We start from the raw sequence: 14,404 nt of genomic DNA on the forward strand, positions 1-14,404 counted from the left end.
AAATCAGATTTAAATTGTATTTAAATCTGTCCTTTTATCTGTCATTAGGTATGACATGAGTAGCTGAAAAGTGTAGAGGGTTTAGAGAGTACTTCAAATCAGTAGCACTATAAAAGATTTATAATGCTCAAGGTCCTTACAGACAAGTCCACATTTTATTTTAGGATTCAGGTCCCTAACTAAAACACAAAATCTCATTCCACGTAAAGATACCCCTATTTTGGAGACCTTTTGCATTTATAAGAGCCTTGGGGCTATATTTACTAAAACTTTTTTTTTTATTATTATTATTACCATTTATTTATATAGCGCCACTAATTCAGCAGCGCTGCACAGAGAACTCACTCACATCAGTCCCTGCCCCATTGGGGCTTACAGTCTAAATTCCCTAACACACACACACACACAGAGACAGAAAGAGACAGACACACAGATTAGGGTCAATTTGTTAGCAGCCAATTAACCTACTAGTATGTTTTTGGAGTCTGGGAGGAAACCGGAGCACCCGGAGGAAACCCACGCAAACACATGGAGAACATACAAACTCCTCACAGATAAGGCCATGGTCGGGAATTGAACTGATGACCACAGTGCTGTAAAGCAGAAGAGCTAACCACTAAGCCACCGTGTTGCCCCCCAAAAAACTTAGTACATTCTACAAAATGTCAGCTAGAATCTGATTGGTTACTATAGGCAACAATCTCCACTTTTTCAAACCCACAGTTTAGTAAATATACCCCTTAGTCATTCAACATGTACAGTATGCTCCCGAATCTTTTGCATGTCCTGGTGCAGTAGAAAAAAAAAAGAATAGCATAGCTTCTCCATCATAGAGGTAGGTATGGTATGAGAATCAGTAATACATAGGAGTACCTGTCGGAGAGATGGTTTAGGAGAATCAGGTGGCTCCAAATAAGCATCAGGTGACTGAATGAGCAGATGAATTGAAGCAGAGCTTCCCAGTTCCAGGGAACTGTACTGGCGGCAAGTAAACTTCTCAAGATCCCAGCTGCATCAGACTGCAACTTTGGCAGACTACAATTTACTAATAGGTGTCCAGATGAATAAAAAGGTCAATGAGTCGTACCCTACAGGCTGTGAGTGAGCTCACAGGTAGAAAGATCCTTTCACAATGCATTTTTGCAATATATACATATTGTAGTAGGGTTAGGGAAACCAGGTGCCATCTCCTGGGGTAGGCGGCAGTATACAGCAGCCGAGAAATCACACAAGTCCACGGCTTGGTACAATTGGCCTCAGCCAGTTTTATTAAGCAAAACAAAATAAAGAAAAACTTCAAAATAAACACCTTGCCTGTCAGGCACTAACTAAACACAAGTCGCTCCTGACTGTCAAACTATAAACGAAGGTATTACAAGTTCCAACACATATAGTTTCCTCAAAACCAATATCAGGCTCTCTCTTATAGACTCTGCAGTCCCTTCCTCCAGGCAGAGCAGAGTGGATGTTTAGCTTAACTGCTTTTTAACACCTTTACACAGGAGCAAGTGCTAATCAGCCTATCCTCAGGCTGGAGGCCCAGAAGACCCGAAATGAGGCCTAATGGATGAAGCCCATCCAAACTTTTTCCTGGGATTTTTAAAACATGTAGGTCAGAGACCTAGGACAAATATACCTGACTAAAAGCACTATTACAGCATTTTTGTCTCTCTCCCTCTCCTATCCCCAAAATAGCTCTGTCCCGTCTAGGCTTGGACCCCACAAGACCTTTGAAGGTGTCCTGTGGTATCTGGGTCCAAGACATTAACAGCAGATCCTTTAAGGTTCTTTTCAGCAGTGGACATGGGTCAGCATAAGCACTCCGACTGGTCTGCAGCTACCCAGCCCCATCTCTGTGTGTTCCGACAATTTTCTATCATAGCCAACATTAACTATTTCAGCAATTTGTGCTACAGTAGCTCTTCTGTGGGACTGGACCAGATGGGCTAGCCCTCGCTCCCCACGACCGTCAACAAGCCTTTGGCGCCCAGGACCCTGTCGTCAGTTCACTGGTTGTACTTCTTTGGAACATTAATGGTAGGTAGTAACCATTGCACACCAGGAACACTCCAAAAGACCTGCCATTTTGGAGATGCTCTTACCCATTCATCAAACCATAACAATTTGGCTCTTGTCAAAGCCTCTCAGATCCTTATGTTTGCTTATTTTCCTGCTTCCAACACATCAACTTCAAAAAGTAACTGTTCACTTGCTGCCTAATATATCCCAGCCCTTGACAGGTGCCACTCTAACGAGATATCCAATGTTATTCATTTCACTTGTCAGTGGTTTTAATGTTGTGGCTGGTCAAATATATTATCTATATTATATATAATATTGTGTGGTTGAAAACTACATCCTACTTTTAGAATACCGTGTTGTGTTGCTCTTTCAAACTTCTATGAAAAACAACAACTAGAGCACATAAGCCTCCCACTTAAATCGCTATATCTGGAAAGGGAAATTAATGCAGAGCCCAATGTAAGGGTGGAGAAATACTTTGTTTAATGATGAGTGTTATTTATTTTATTTTTATAAAGCAGTACTTTACACTTACATAACAGCTTTTCATCTGTGTAAATGTGAGTGTATTCTCTGATGTCTAAAAAGGATTGAGTTATTTGAAAAACATTTCCCACATTCAAGACACGACAACATTTTTTCACTTGTATGAATTCTATTATTTGTAAGAACTGATTTCTGTGTAAATTTGCACTTACTCTTAGAACATGGAAATGGCTTTTCACCAGTGTGAATTATTTGATGTTTAACAAGAACCGATCTACGGGTAAAACATTTTCCACATTCAGAACATGAAAATGGCTTCTCTCCTCTGTGTATTTTCCTATGTTCAACAAGATTTGATTCCTGTGTAAAACATTTTCCACATTCAGAACATGAAAATGGCTTCTCGCCTGTGTGAATTTTCTGATGCCGAACAAGATTTGATTGATGTGTAAAACATTTCCCACACTCAGCACATGGAAATGGCTTCTCGCCTGTGTGAATTCTCTGATGCCGAACAAGATTTGACTTCTGTGTAAACCATTTCCCACATTCAGAACACGAAAATGGCTTCTCTCCTGTGTGAATTCTCTGATGTTTTGCACGATCCGATTTTTTTGCAAAAGTTTTCCCACATTCAGGACATGAAAATGGTTTTTCGCGTGCGTAAATTTTCTGATAATTAAAAAGAACTGATTTTATGTTAAAACATTGCCCAAGATCAGAATATGGATATAATGTCTCACTTGTGTGGATTCTCTGATGTTTAACAAGATCTGATTTCTGTGTAAAACATTTCCCACACTCAGAACATGAAAATGGCTTCTCACCTGTGTGAATTCTCTGATGTTTAACGAGAAGAGATTTCCGTGTAAAACATTTCCCACACTCAGAACACGAAAATGGCTTCTCTCCTGTATGATTTCTCTGATGTACAACAAGAGTTGATTTATATGAAAAACGTTTCCCACATTCAGAACATGGAAATGGCTTCTCACCTATGTGAATTTTTGAATTTTGAGTGAAATATTTATCCCCTCCATGAATTACATTATTTATAACAATATCTGAGTTGTCAGTGAAACATCCCTTATGATTAGAAGGATCCGAATATATATATGGACTGGGAAGTACTATATTTATATTTGGGGTAATAGGGTTTTCCATTGGAGAATCTTGGTTGATGTCATTATTTTCTATTTCGCAATATGGAGATAAAATTAGATGCGCCGCCAAAGTATTCCTGGTGTTGTGTCCATCTGTTGGGAATTAAAAAAATGGGTAATTGCACTTCCATCCTTTAATATACAAACACAGTATGCACAGTGCTCTAAGTAGGCTGGTAAGGTCTGGTATGATATGCCGGAACATCCTCTCCCCACTTCCTTTGAAGCTGCTCACATGCTCTACAAGCAGGTGACTTGCTTGCAAAGCATTTGAGCATACTATAAACAGACACTACTGCCAAAGCAGGAGGTAAAGAAAGGATGAAGTCTTTTAAGGGAAAATGGAGGGAGGCACAGGAAGCATAGGGAAAGTCCCCACCGTGGGTGGTTGTAAATCGTAGAGCTGATGTGTTCATCAGTGGAGGCGGAGCATAGTGACTAAATCTGTCAACTATCACACTGCATCTCTCCGCTCCAGCCACGTGCGAGTGTGTCTCTGCACACACAGAACTAGGTACAGTGTTTGTGCCAGGGAGCTGCTGACACCAATGTTTTCCCTTTGCTTCCCTGTTTGGTCAGATTTTCTTATTTGCTCAGCTAGAGGTAGAATCTCCCAACACAATCGGTGTTAAAAAGCTACATATCATATAGAGGTCCTGGGCTATAAAGTGACTAACCAAAGTGCCCAAGGCTCCAGTGACCACTCTCTATACCCACAGTATCCAGTGTCCTAGATTAGATCCCTAGATTCAGAGAAAAGGCTTTAACGTACTCACAAAAGTCCCAATTTCTCTGTCAACCACTGAGGACACTGGAGACTGCGGGAATGTCCCAAAGTTGTCCCTAAGGGAGGGTTTGCTCACAAGTTAGTGTTCAGCACCAAAAACCCAAAACTGGCATCTTTGGACTCAAAAGTATTAAACCTGTAGAACCTAATAAAGGTGTGCACTGAAACCAGATGGTCGTCTGGCACAGCTGCTCAGTGGATGCCCCGTACCACGTCCAAGAGGCACCGATTAATCTGGAATGTGCTGAAATAAAGTAATCCAGTGGATAATAGTCTATTTGGAAGCTGACCAGTCTCTCTAATGAATATCATCAAGGACTAACAGGTCATCCATCCTGCGCAAGTCATTAGTCCTATCCAAATATGTTCTCAGGGACTGAACCACATCCAGAGATTGAAGAGAACTCTCTTCCTCTAAAGACTTATTGCAATCTAATGGCAGAATCACAAATTCCTGATTCAAATGGAACCGTGAGACCACCTTGGGTTGAAACATAGTCTTGGTCCTAAGCACTGTTCTGCCTGGCATGTTCATTGTGTTTTGGGATAAAGAACACCAAAACGGAATGAACATGTTTTTTCGCCCAACATAAAACTTTGGCTGCTTTCATAATGGCTAGTGCCGTCTCGGTGTCCTCATGGTGATTTATGTATGCCATGCCATGGCGTTGTCGGATTCCACCTTTATGGCCCTTCCTCAAAGAAATTGTTGACCTGCATACAGGGCACTGAGAGCTGTTCTGAGCTCCAATACATTCATGGTCAGTTTTGACTCCTTCCGAGTGCAAACCCCCTAAAACCTATTGTGAAACACCACAGCCCCTAGACTAGCATCTGTTGACACCAAAGTCCAATTCAATATGGTGAATGGGTCACCATATTGAATTGGATATTGTTGAGTTTGTTGCCCATCAGCCACTATAGGAGCAAAAGTCTCGCTTCTGGTGACAGAGTGAATGTCTGTTTGTTCAACAGTTAGTGGGAATTGTTTCACTTTGAGATTAACTTGTGAATGAAACGGAACGAACTCAGCGGACTGAAGCAAGGCCAAAGAAACTGGCCTTGATCAGTAGATCTTCGAGATAAGGAATGGATTTGAGAAGGACCACAATCACTGTCATGATCTTGGTAAACACCCTCGGCCTTGACACCATGAACTTGTCTCATTCCATGCTACTGATAACAGACCATAAAGATTCCATCTTGAACCTGTCCAACCTCAACAAGATGTTTATGGATTTCAGGTTAAAAACAGGTTGCCAGTAGTCATCCGCCTTCTATAGAAGAAGAGGTCTCAGTAAAAACCCAAACCCTTTCTTTTCTGGAATGGAAATAACTACACCTGGCGAAATGACGGAGTAAATGGCCTCTTGTAGAGCCACCCAAATCACCATTAGTGAAGAAGCGAACTGGAAGGAGATGCCTGGAGATATATTATATCCACCTGACTGACATCTGTGATGGAACAGAACCACTGGTCCCTTAAGAGAAGCAGATAGGCTGCCACCATGGGAGTCTCCAGGTGGGTATCCTGAGGTTGTTTGTCAGAGGGCTTACAGCAGCGGTTGGCAAACTTTTTGTATCGGTGTGCTGTAAAAAGTGTGTGAGTTTGTGTGTGTGTGTCAGTGGTTGCCGATCCCTATCTTACACACTGAACGTCTCTGCATCCCTCTCGAGGTGCACAAGACTGACCTCTAGCCCTCCCGTAGGGACAAAAGGAACGAAACCTAGGCCTGCGTATAAATTGTAAGGATGTGGCTCTTTCACCTGTGGCTTGAGCAATGATTTTATCCAGCTGAGGACCAAATACCTCACCAGAGTACGGAAGGGATTCCAGAGTCCTTCTGGACTCTGCATCCACCTCCCACAACATGTTGCAATGGTGGAGCCCCATATCACTGGCAGCTTCCCCCAAATACTAAGTGTCCTTACGGATATGCTTCAACAAGATGAGCAAATTTCATCTGAGTCTATCAGACTCCAGACCTTCTGCAATCTGTGTCTAAGGGGCACATTTATCATTATTCACATAAAGTGAAAAGTAGTTTTTAATTCTTATCGCAATGATAAGGATTGAACTACTTCTCACATTTATGTATAGCCGTGCAGAGAAACAGCAGTTCCGAAAAACTGCTGTATCAGTGATAAAAAAAAATCATACTTACCCCCCTCTTCGGAAACGCTGTCTTCAGGTCTTCTCCTCGCTCTTCAAGTGCGCATGTCCATATCCAAGAACTGGACATGCGCACACAGATCCCCTCTCTGTCTCTGCAATGATAGTTGCAGAGAGAGAGCTGTGAGTGACAGGGAGGGATCATGTGATCCCTCCACACATGCGCTGTCCAGCTCTGCTCTCCGGAGCAGAGCTGGACATAACGAGGAAGAAAAGAACATGTTACAGTTCTGATGATGTACGACAGCTTCAGCTGTACATTTACATTACAAGTTTCCGAAAAATTTGTTTTTTGGGAACTTGTTAAATGCCGGCCCCGAGCAGTCACCATACTGTTGTATGGTGACTGTTAGAAAAAACGAACTGCAGCGAAAATTAATGGTTTTGGAGATTGAACAGTCGAACGGAGCTGTCATAAATATCAATTGCAGACTTCCTTTACCTAATTACACGGTAAGTGCACGATAGTGCAATACCGTCATTTGTTAAATGTGCCCCTAAGAGAAGACCCTGCTACTGTGTAAATGGTCTTAAAGGTGGACTCTATTTTCCTATCTGGGCTGTCCTTTAAGGTAGCATAACTAGGAACAGGAATAGAGCTTTTCTGGGAAAATAGACTTTTCCTCTTGAAAATGTAGAGTCTGGAATCTCTGATTCCTCATTGTCCCTGATCTCAATCATCTGTCTTAAAAGCCCTGCACACCTTTTTTTTGTAGAAATCCTCCTCAAGAAACAAGGAAACATCAGGGTCAGAGCCTTCTGCCATCTCCCCTTCCTCCTGGGAAGAGAAATCAGAAACAGGCCCCTCCAAAGTTTATGATCTAATGCTTCTGATATCCAGAGGTGGTGGCAGAATCCTCTCCAAAGAAGAGGATATCGGAACTAAACCCTGCACTGCCCTTGGCTAGGTCCTGAGTTCAAAGTGTATGGTCATGTACAGAAAGGGCAGAACCCGAAGGTTCCAATGGCGGATTGCTTCACCGAGAGGGGAGAAAATTGTGCTCCCGTGGCTGCCAAAGACTTCTATTCCTGGAGAGCGGTAAGCTACTTACCTGTGCTATCCCGGCCCAATGACGCTGGCTGCACAGGGATCCCTGGCACCACCTGCCGTGGTTGTGTCCATTTCCCCCTTGACATGGTTCGGAGTAGCCGGATACTGCATGTTGTATCTTGTGGCCTACAGAAAAGATCTAAACCCTATCCATTCCGCTGCCTGTATCAACACTCTGCCAATTACCCACAGTCCTGATCCAAACTAAGCTGTCAAAAGAAACTAGCCATAGTCACTAGCAAAGAGGTGCTGCAATAACTGCATACTACACCCAGAAGTAGGCAGTTAAAGGTGCCGGTGACTACTGTCCTACAATTAGTGTGCAGTTGGCAGTCGGTGGTTCTCTTATGTCCGAAAACACCAGTAACAGTGGTCAGTAATGGCAGTATACGATAAGAAGTAATCCCAAATAAACCGTAGAGATAAAAGACAGGGTGGTGGGGTAAGCTCATCCTGTTACACTGTTAAATAAAAAGAATGGCTCCTGCCTGAATTTTGAATACCGATTAAAATAAAAAGATTTAATAATAAATAAAATAACAACTCCAGACTCATTGCTCATGATGGGATAGTGGAGGCTGATGAAAGTGTAGAGAACCTCCAAAAGTAGAAGGTCCAACGCTCCAATACTTGGAGAAAACCAGGGAGGAGCAATCAGCAAAATTAGCCACAGTCATGTAGTGAGGACAATTACACAACCTTAATGCAGGATAAATTTAAAAATGTTCTTTTCTTTGTCCTAATAATAAGTGCATTTAACCTCGTGTATACGACTCCCATTGACCTATAGATTATAAGCTTGCGAGCAGGGCCCTCTTACCTCTGTCTATATTACCCAGTATTGTTTATTACTATGTTTGTCCCCAATTGTAAAGCGCTATGGAATTTGCTGCCGCTATGTAAATGTTAATGATGATAGGGAGGATCAAGAAATAAGAGAATGTTGTAGTGATTGAACAGGGAGAAAATGTAATGTTCCTGGTTTCAATGCATATTACTCACCTGTTCTGAAATCTATAGGGGTTTCCTTTTCCATACACTGCTGATCCCTGCTTTCATATGTCTCCTCTTGTTCTATAACTTCAACATCAAACAGATCTTCATCCTAAATAACCAACAAAAACACAAATAAAACATTTCAATAATCTCTAATGAATTGAGATTAAACCGTGTATAAGTGTAGATTCATTTTTGTGCAAGACCCTCAAATTGCTCTACCTGATAATCCTGTGGGATATTGTGATTTTTATTTGTAAATTCCTGTGAATAAGGAGGACGGGGACATCTCTCTGAGGTATTTTTGTTATTGGATCCATCTGTAGGAAACACACAGTGACTGAATACATTGTTTATATGTGATTATCAGATGATGTGTATCTAGATGGCCCTCAAAACTGCTCTCTCCTTTACAATAACATAAAATCTCCTCTTACCCAGTGATGTGAGGGGCCGGTGATTCTCCATCATCACGTCCTTGTACAGATCCTTGTGTCCATCTAAATACTCCCACTCCTCCATGGAGAAATAGACAGTGACGTCCTCACACCTTATAGGAACCTGACACACACAATGATACAGTCATCACCCAGACACATCCCCTGGTGTTACTGTATAATGTCCCATTCCCAGCAGTCACCTCTCCAGTCAGCAGCTGAATGATCTTGTTGGTGAGTTCTAGAATCCTCTGGTCATTGTTTCTCTCATGTATCAGTGAGTGAGGTGGAGGCTCCGTGATGGGGATCTGGGTCCTGTTCAATTCTTCTGATATACTGGAACTTCTGCTGGGTGTCACACATTCATCAGATGTCTTCTTCTTTGCTGTGTAATCCTGTGTGTTGAGCATACATTGATGATAAATATCATAAATATCTATAGATTTGTGCATAAAGTTCGAGTAGTAATGAACACAATTAAAAGTGATGACACTGACATTCACAGACTCTCTCACCTCTCAAGTCATGTCCCTGTTTTATAAATAGAGATAAAAGTAGTGTCACTGTGACATTCCCAGAATTCCTCACTTGACCAGTCCGGTTCCTGTATCATTAATAGATATAAGAGTAATGCCACAAGCACACTACCAGAATCCCTCATCTCTCAGCCAAGTCCCTGCTTTATTAAAAGAGATAACTGTGATGTTATTGTCACACTCCCAGAATCCCTCACCTCTCCAGTCAGATCCCTGTTGTATGAATAGAAATACTATTGATGTAACTGTCACACTCCCAGAACCCCTCACCTCTCCAGTCAGCAGGTAGATGATTTTCAGGGTGAGATTTAATATCCTCTCAGTCATGTGACTCCTGTCCTTGTCCATCCTCAGTAAGTCAGTCTGGTTCTCAAAACAGCACTTTCTTCTACAGACTGGCGTCATCTTCACTTATCCTTTTTGGATTATCCTTTGCAGCTTAAGTTACCTGGAAATACGATAGAAATGATCATGAATGTAAAACTAGGTACAATAAACCAGGAACTATTGGTACTGGTGTGTGAACCATTAAACTATAGGTGTGAGCGCCTCTCACTTGTTGAAGTTTCCTGAAGATTTTGGTATAAACCATTGTATGGCACAAATGTAATCTACTAATCATATGCAGCTCCAATGGAGTGACCATTACTCTCTGAAATGGCTTTATGGTATAGAAGGATCAGCGGTGTGATGATCAGACTCTGCACCATTGGGGTGGACGGGGTGAAACTTAAAGATATTTCCATGATCCTGAGCCCACAGTCTCTTTAGAAGCTAAAACAAAAACCCTTCTCATTGGAAAGACCCTAACCCTCCCTCTATGCAGGATTTACAGAATTACACTGAGCATGTCGCAAGCACGGAGAGTGTTACATACTATCTCCATGACAAACCCCATCAATTTGATAAGGTATGGGCCCCGTGGCTCTTGCAAGCAAGCGGTAGCTGCCTATCCACTCCGGCCCCCCCGTCCGTAATTGGAACATGGTGTTTGGGCCGCCTCCGGATCCCCCGGGCTGGGTGCGGTGCGTGGTGAGTAAGAATCCTGTCCTTGCTGATGTTTGATTTTTAATTATACGAGACACTTTGTCCCCAGATGTGTCGCATATATTGTTCGTAGCAAAATTCCTGATGCTATTAGTGCCTTTCCAACTCCCCTTCTCCTCATTTCTGATCCTTTACCCGCTTCCCATGGACATACTACATAAAACATAGAGGAAACATCTTGTACATTAATATTTGAGTATTATGCTGTCTGTATTTTTCCTGTTGTCTCCTCTTTAAATAAAGAATTAAATTTCCCACCCCATAAAAAGCTTTATCTCAGAAACCCATCTCAAACCGAAGGCGCCAGCAGTAACATGGTAATATCTAAGGTCCAAGAGGAGGGACCCTAATGAAAATAGTTGAGCATGAGCTTGATATTGACTTGACGGTGTCTATCTGCCACGACAGGCGTGGGGAGGTAGAAGAGGAGGTAGAAAGCTGCCGCAACAATAAGGCTGAGTCATACTTTTTTTTCTACTTGGGTGCTCCTACCCCATACACTAAATTGGAAAAACTTGGAGATACAATTCGAACTGAATCTGCCAGCAAATTGGTGTGTTTTTGATCATCACAATTTATTTATATAGCCCCACTAATTCCGCAGCGCTGTACAGAGAACTCACTCACATCAGTCCCTGCCCCATTGGAGCTTACGGTCTAAATTCCCTAACATACGCACATGTAATAAACCATGTTTAATGCACAAAATAAATACCATATGTGATTTTGTACTTATCAGCAGATCCATTTTTCCAAGGCCAATTGGGGCATAAACTTATAAGCACCTCATAGGGGGCAGTGAGGTTAAAAAGAAACAAAAAGGAAAAACAAAACTTTTCCTACCATCCATAGCTAACCCCCTTTCCAGACCAGGGAGCTCAGTTTACACATAGGATAAATGTTACCGAAAGAGGAACTTGAAAACGATGACAAATCTGAACCAAGGGAGATCCTCTCCACTGGGGAGTCCAAACAATGAAGTGTAGAGACATCCCAGAGTGAGCTAGTCTGTGTCCACAATGGCCTTGACTTCTTTATGATAGCATGCCTCTCCCCTCCTCTTTAACTTGACTGCAATACTATCCCTGGTCCCACTTACCTGGACCTAATCTACAAGCACATGCAATGCGTTGGCAATATGGCACCGATAAAGCCCAATAGCGACATTGTCCCTGTTTTCGCCAGGATCATGTTATGGGAGAACCTTCACAGAAGAAGGCATGACCCTGCACCTTAAACAAAGGACATTTTCCCTCAGGAGAGCAGTGGCCAAGGTTGCAACAATAAATCCCATCTCACTGCACCCTCTGTGTAGTATGCATTTGCCTTCTAAAACACAGTCTGCAAAGATCACAATATGCACATGGTAAAACTCGCTGAAGGTGTGCAATGATGAATGTGACCGTTCTACACAGCTGCTCCATAAGGTTCATATTTTCAGGCCCAAATAGGGGCCACCACTCCTAGTGCAATAGGCTTGAACCCTGACTGCAGTGAGCTTGCCAGGCTTGAAGTAGGCTACCTAGATGGCCTCAAATTCCCAACAAACTGGGCACTATACCTTTTACCCTGCCACCAAGAGGACCACATGGGAATCTGAATGCCTGCCTTTCACCATGTCCATAGAATGCAGTCGAAACAAAACTTGAGAGAAAGAAGAAAACACAATTTATTGTGTTATATGGACTCGGAGACCACCATGTAAAGCAAGCCTTGATGTGTCTGCATGGCGTCATTATTACTGAAAACTCAGGAAAGGAAGAGGAAAAAGCGGCCAGTTTGCATATGCAAGTGGTAAAGACGGCTAACAGAAATGCCAGTTTGTAGGAGGGGGGCTTCAACAATCCTTTGTTAAGGGTGCAAACGGATCTGAATATACAGAACATGATTCAGGTACCACTGTGGAACTGGCTGATGAAAATGGGGACGCATCACATATCCTAACAAGATTCCCAGTTTACAGCAAAGTTTGTATAACCTACTAAAATAAAAAACCTGTCTGTGCAATTTAGAGCCTCAAGCATCACTGTTAGTGCCTCTTAAGTTTTTTTTATAACAAAAGGCCAAGGAAAAAAGAAGTCTGGGTGAAAAGCGAGTCTACAGGTCTACTATGGCATGAAGGACCAAGTAGCAGGCATTTTGCATCAATTCAGATCCATAAGGATGACTGTAATCACCTTCAACCTTTTTTTTTTTTTTTTGAGAGCTCTGGGAAGGTTAGCCAGATGAAGGGAAAAAGATAACCCGTAGAGCCTTGGAAATGACCACACCATTGATCTAAAAGGCTTGACTTTCCTTGGATTATTGGCATTAATTGAATATGAGGTCTACATCTGTCTGTCCTGAACAGAGGACCTGGTCTCTGGAGCTTAGAGATCACTTCACTGGTTCCAGCTTCAACGCCCATCTCTACGATCCTTTCTGTTTCTTAAATAACTAGGTCATTTCCATTGTCGCCCTAATGGTTGATGTACATTGCAGAGATAACATTTTGTAACTAGTCATGAATTGTGTTGCCCCTAACAAGGCGAGTCCATCTCCAGATGGAATGCCCTAAGTTGGAGATGGGCTGAAACACGTTTCAACCCTTGCATTCTACAACACAATCAAGTCAGACGAGATCCGGAAGTCAGTGCGTTCCACTGCGGAACACTACGTTCTTAGAGGCAGCTGCTGTTATTACACCTGAAGTACATGGATTGTTATTTGGTGAATTCTAATAAAATAAATATGATTTTATTGTAGCAAGCAGCTATAGTCTCTATACATCTGCACCCCACACTCACTAAAGAAACGCACAGATGACAGAAGGTGCTACCAAAATATCTGCACCAAGTCCAAGTGTAAGTGCCACCTTTCCTCAAATTAAAAACCATCTGATTTTGGATAAGATATTTATCCTGATTTTTGGTTTTATTCGAAGCAACTTACGCTTGGATAGGATCGAGAGCTTCCAAGCGGTGCAACTATTTGATGTGGATGTAATAAAAGAACAGGTATAATTGCAATATAGACTGTGTTAATTGTGGATACACTTGAAAGACAGAACTGTGTCAATAACCCTGAAATATCTCTGTATATTTACATATTTGGAAACATTGAGCACAAAGTTAAGCGGCAGGGTTCCCCCACGCTGTATAGGAATCAGCATCAGCCACCACAAAATAGGTAGAGTTAATGCACGATGTGGCACCAAATCAGATAACTGATGGAACTTTTGCCAAGTGTAAACAGACAGAGAACTTAAAATAAATGTATGTATATGTATATGTATATATATATATATATATATATATATATATATATATATATATATATATACACACACACACAAGTTAACCCGTGCATGATACTCATGCATCCTAGTGAAATCAAGCTACTTAAGGTGTTAAAAAGGTTCTTGTCATGCATTTGGGCCATAGCCCAGGCCTCAACCACCAACCACTCCCCACTGTCACCCCCGGCAACCACCAACCACTCCCCACTGTCACCCCCGGCAACCACCAACCACTCCCAACTGTCACTTCTCCTTCAAGAAATATATATATATTTTTTTAAAATCTTTATAAACACTTTTAACAATTAACAAATTAAATTAACAAATTAAAAACATCTTAGTATACCAAATTTCAGCCCTTTCTGAATTTTTTTTCCCACACACACTAAGAATTTAGTAGGTCAGTGTATAACTCCGCCCAGCAGGTGG

At 41.9% G+C, this 14,404-nt stretch overlaps 1 protein-coding gene across 3 annotated transcripts in view; it reads right to left on the minus strand.

The window, feature by feature from the left end:
• Positions 1 to 1,240: 1,240 nt before the first annotated feature.
• Positions 1,241 to 14,404, minus strand: part of LOC142159906 (uncharacterized) — a 543,776-nt gene continuing 530,612 nt past the window's right edge. Inside the window, exons 1-5 of one of the 3 annotated variants that reach the window (XM_075214769.1) lie at positions 9,922 to 10,094; positions 9,116 to 9,510; positions 8,901 to 8,998; positions 8,685 to 8,787; positions 1,241 to 3,764 (exon numbers count right to left, since the gene is read on the minus strand). In XM_075214769.1, the coding sequence (XP_075070870.1) occupies positions 2,569 to 3,764; positions 8,685 to 8,787; positions 8,901 to 8,998; positions 9,116 to 9,200 (1,482 nt within the window). In that variant the 5' untranslated portion in view covers positions 9,201 to 9,510; positions 9,922 to 10,094 and the 3' untranslated portion in view covers positions 1,241 to 2,568. Of the gene's footprint in view, positions 3,765 to 8,684; positions 8,788 to 8,900; positions 8,999 to 9,115; positions 9,511 to 9,921; positions 10,095 to 14,404 lie in introns of those variants that run through there. The other 2 variants (XM_075214770.1, XM_075214771.1) reach the window with 2 other exon arrangements.

The sequence above is a fragment of the Mixophyes fleayi genome, chromosome 6, assembly GCF_038048845.1.
Source record: "Mixophyes fleayi isolate aMixFle1 chromosome 6, aMixFle1.hap1, whole genome shotgun sequence".
Lineage (NCBI taxonomy): Eukaryota > Metazoa > Chordata > Amphibia > Anura > Limnodynastidae > Mixophyes > Mixophyes fleayi.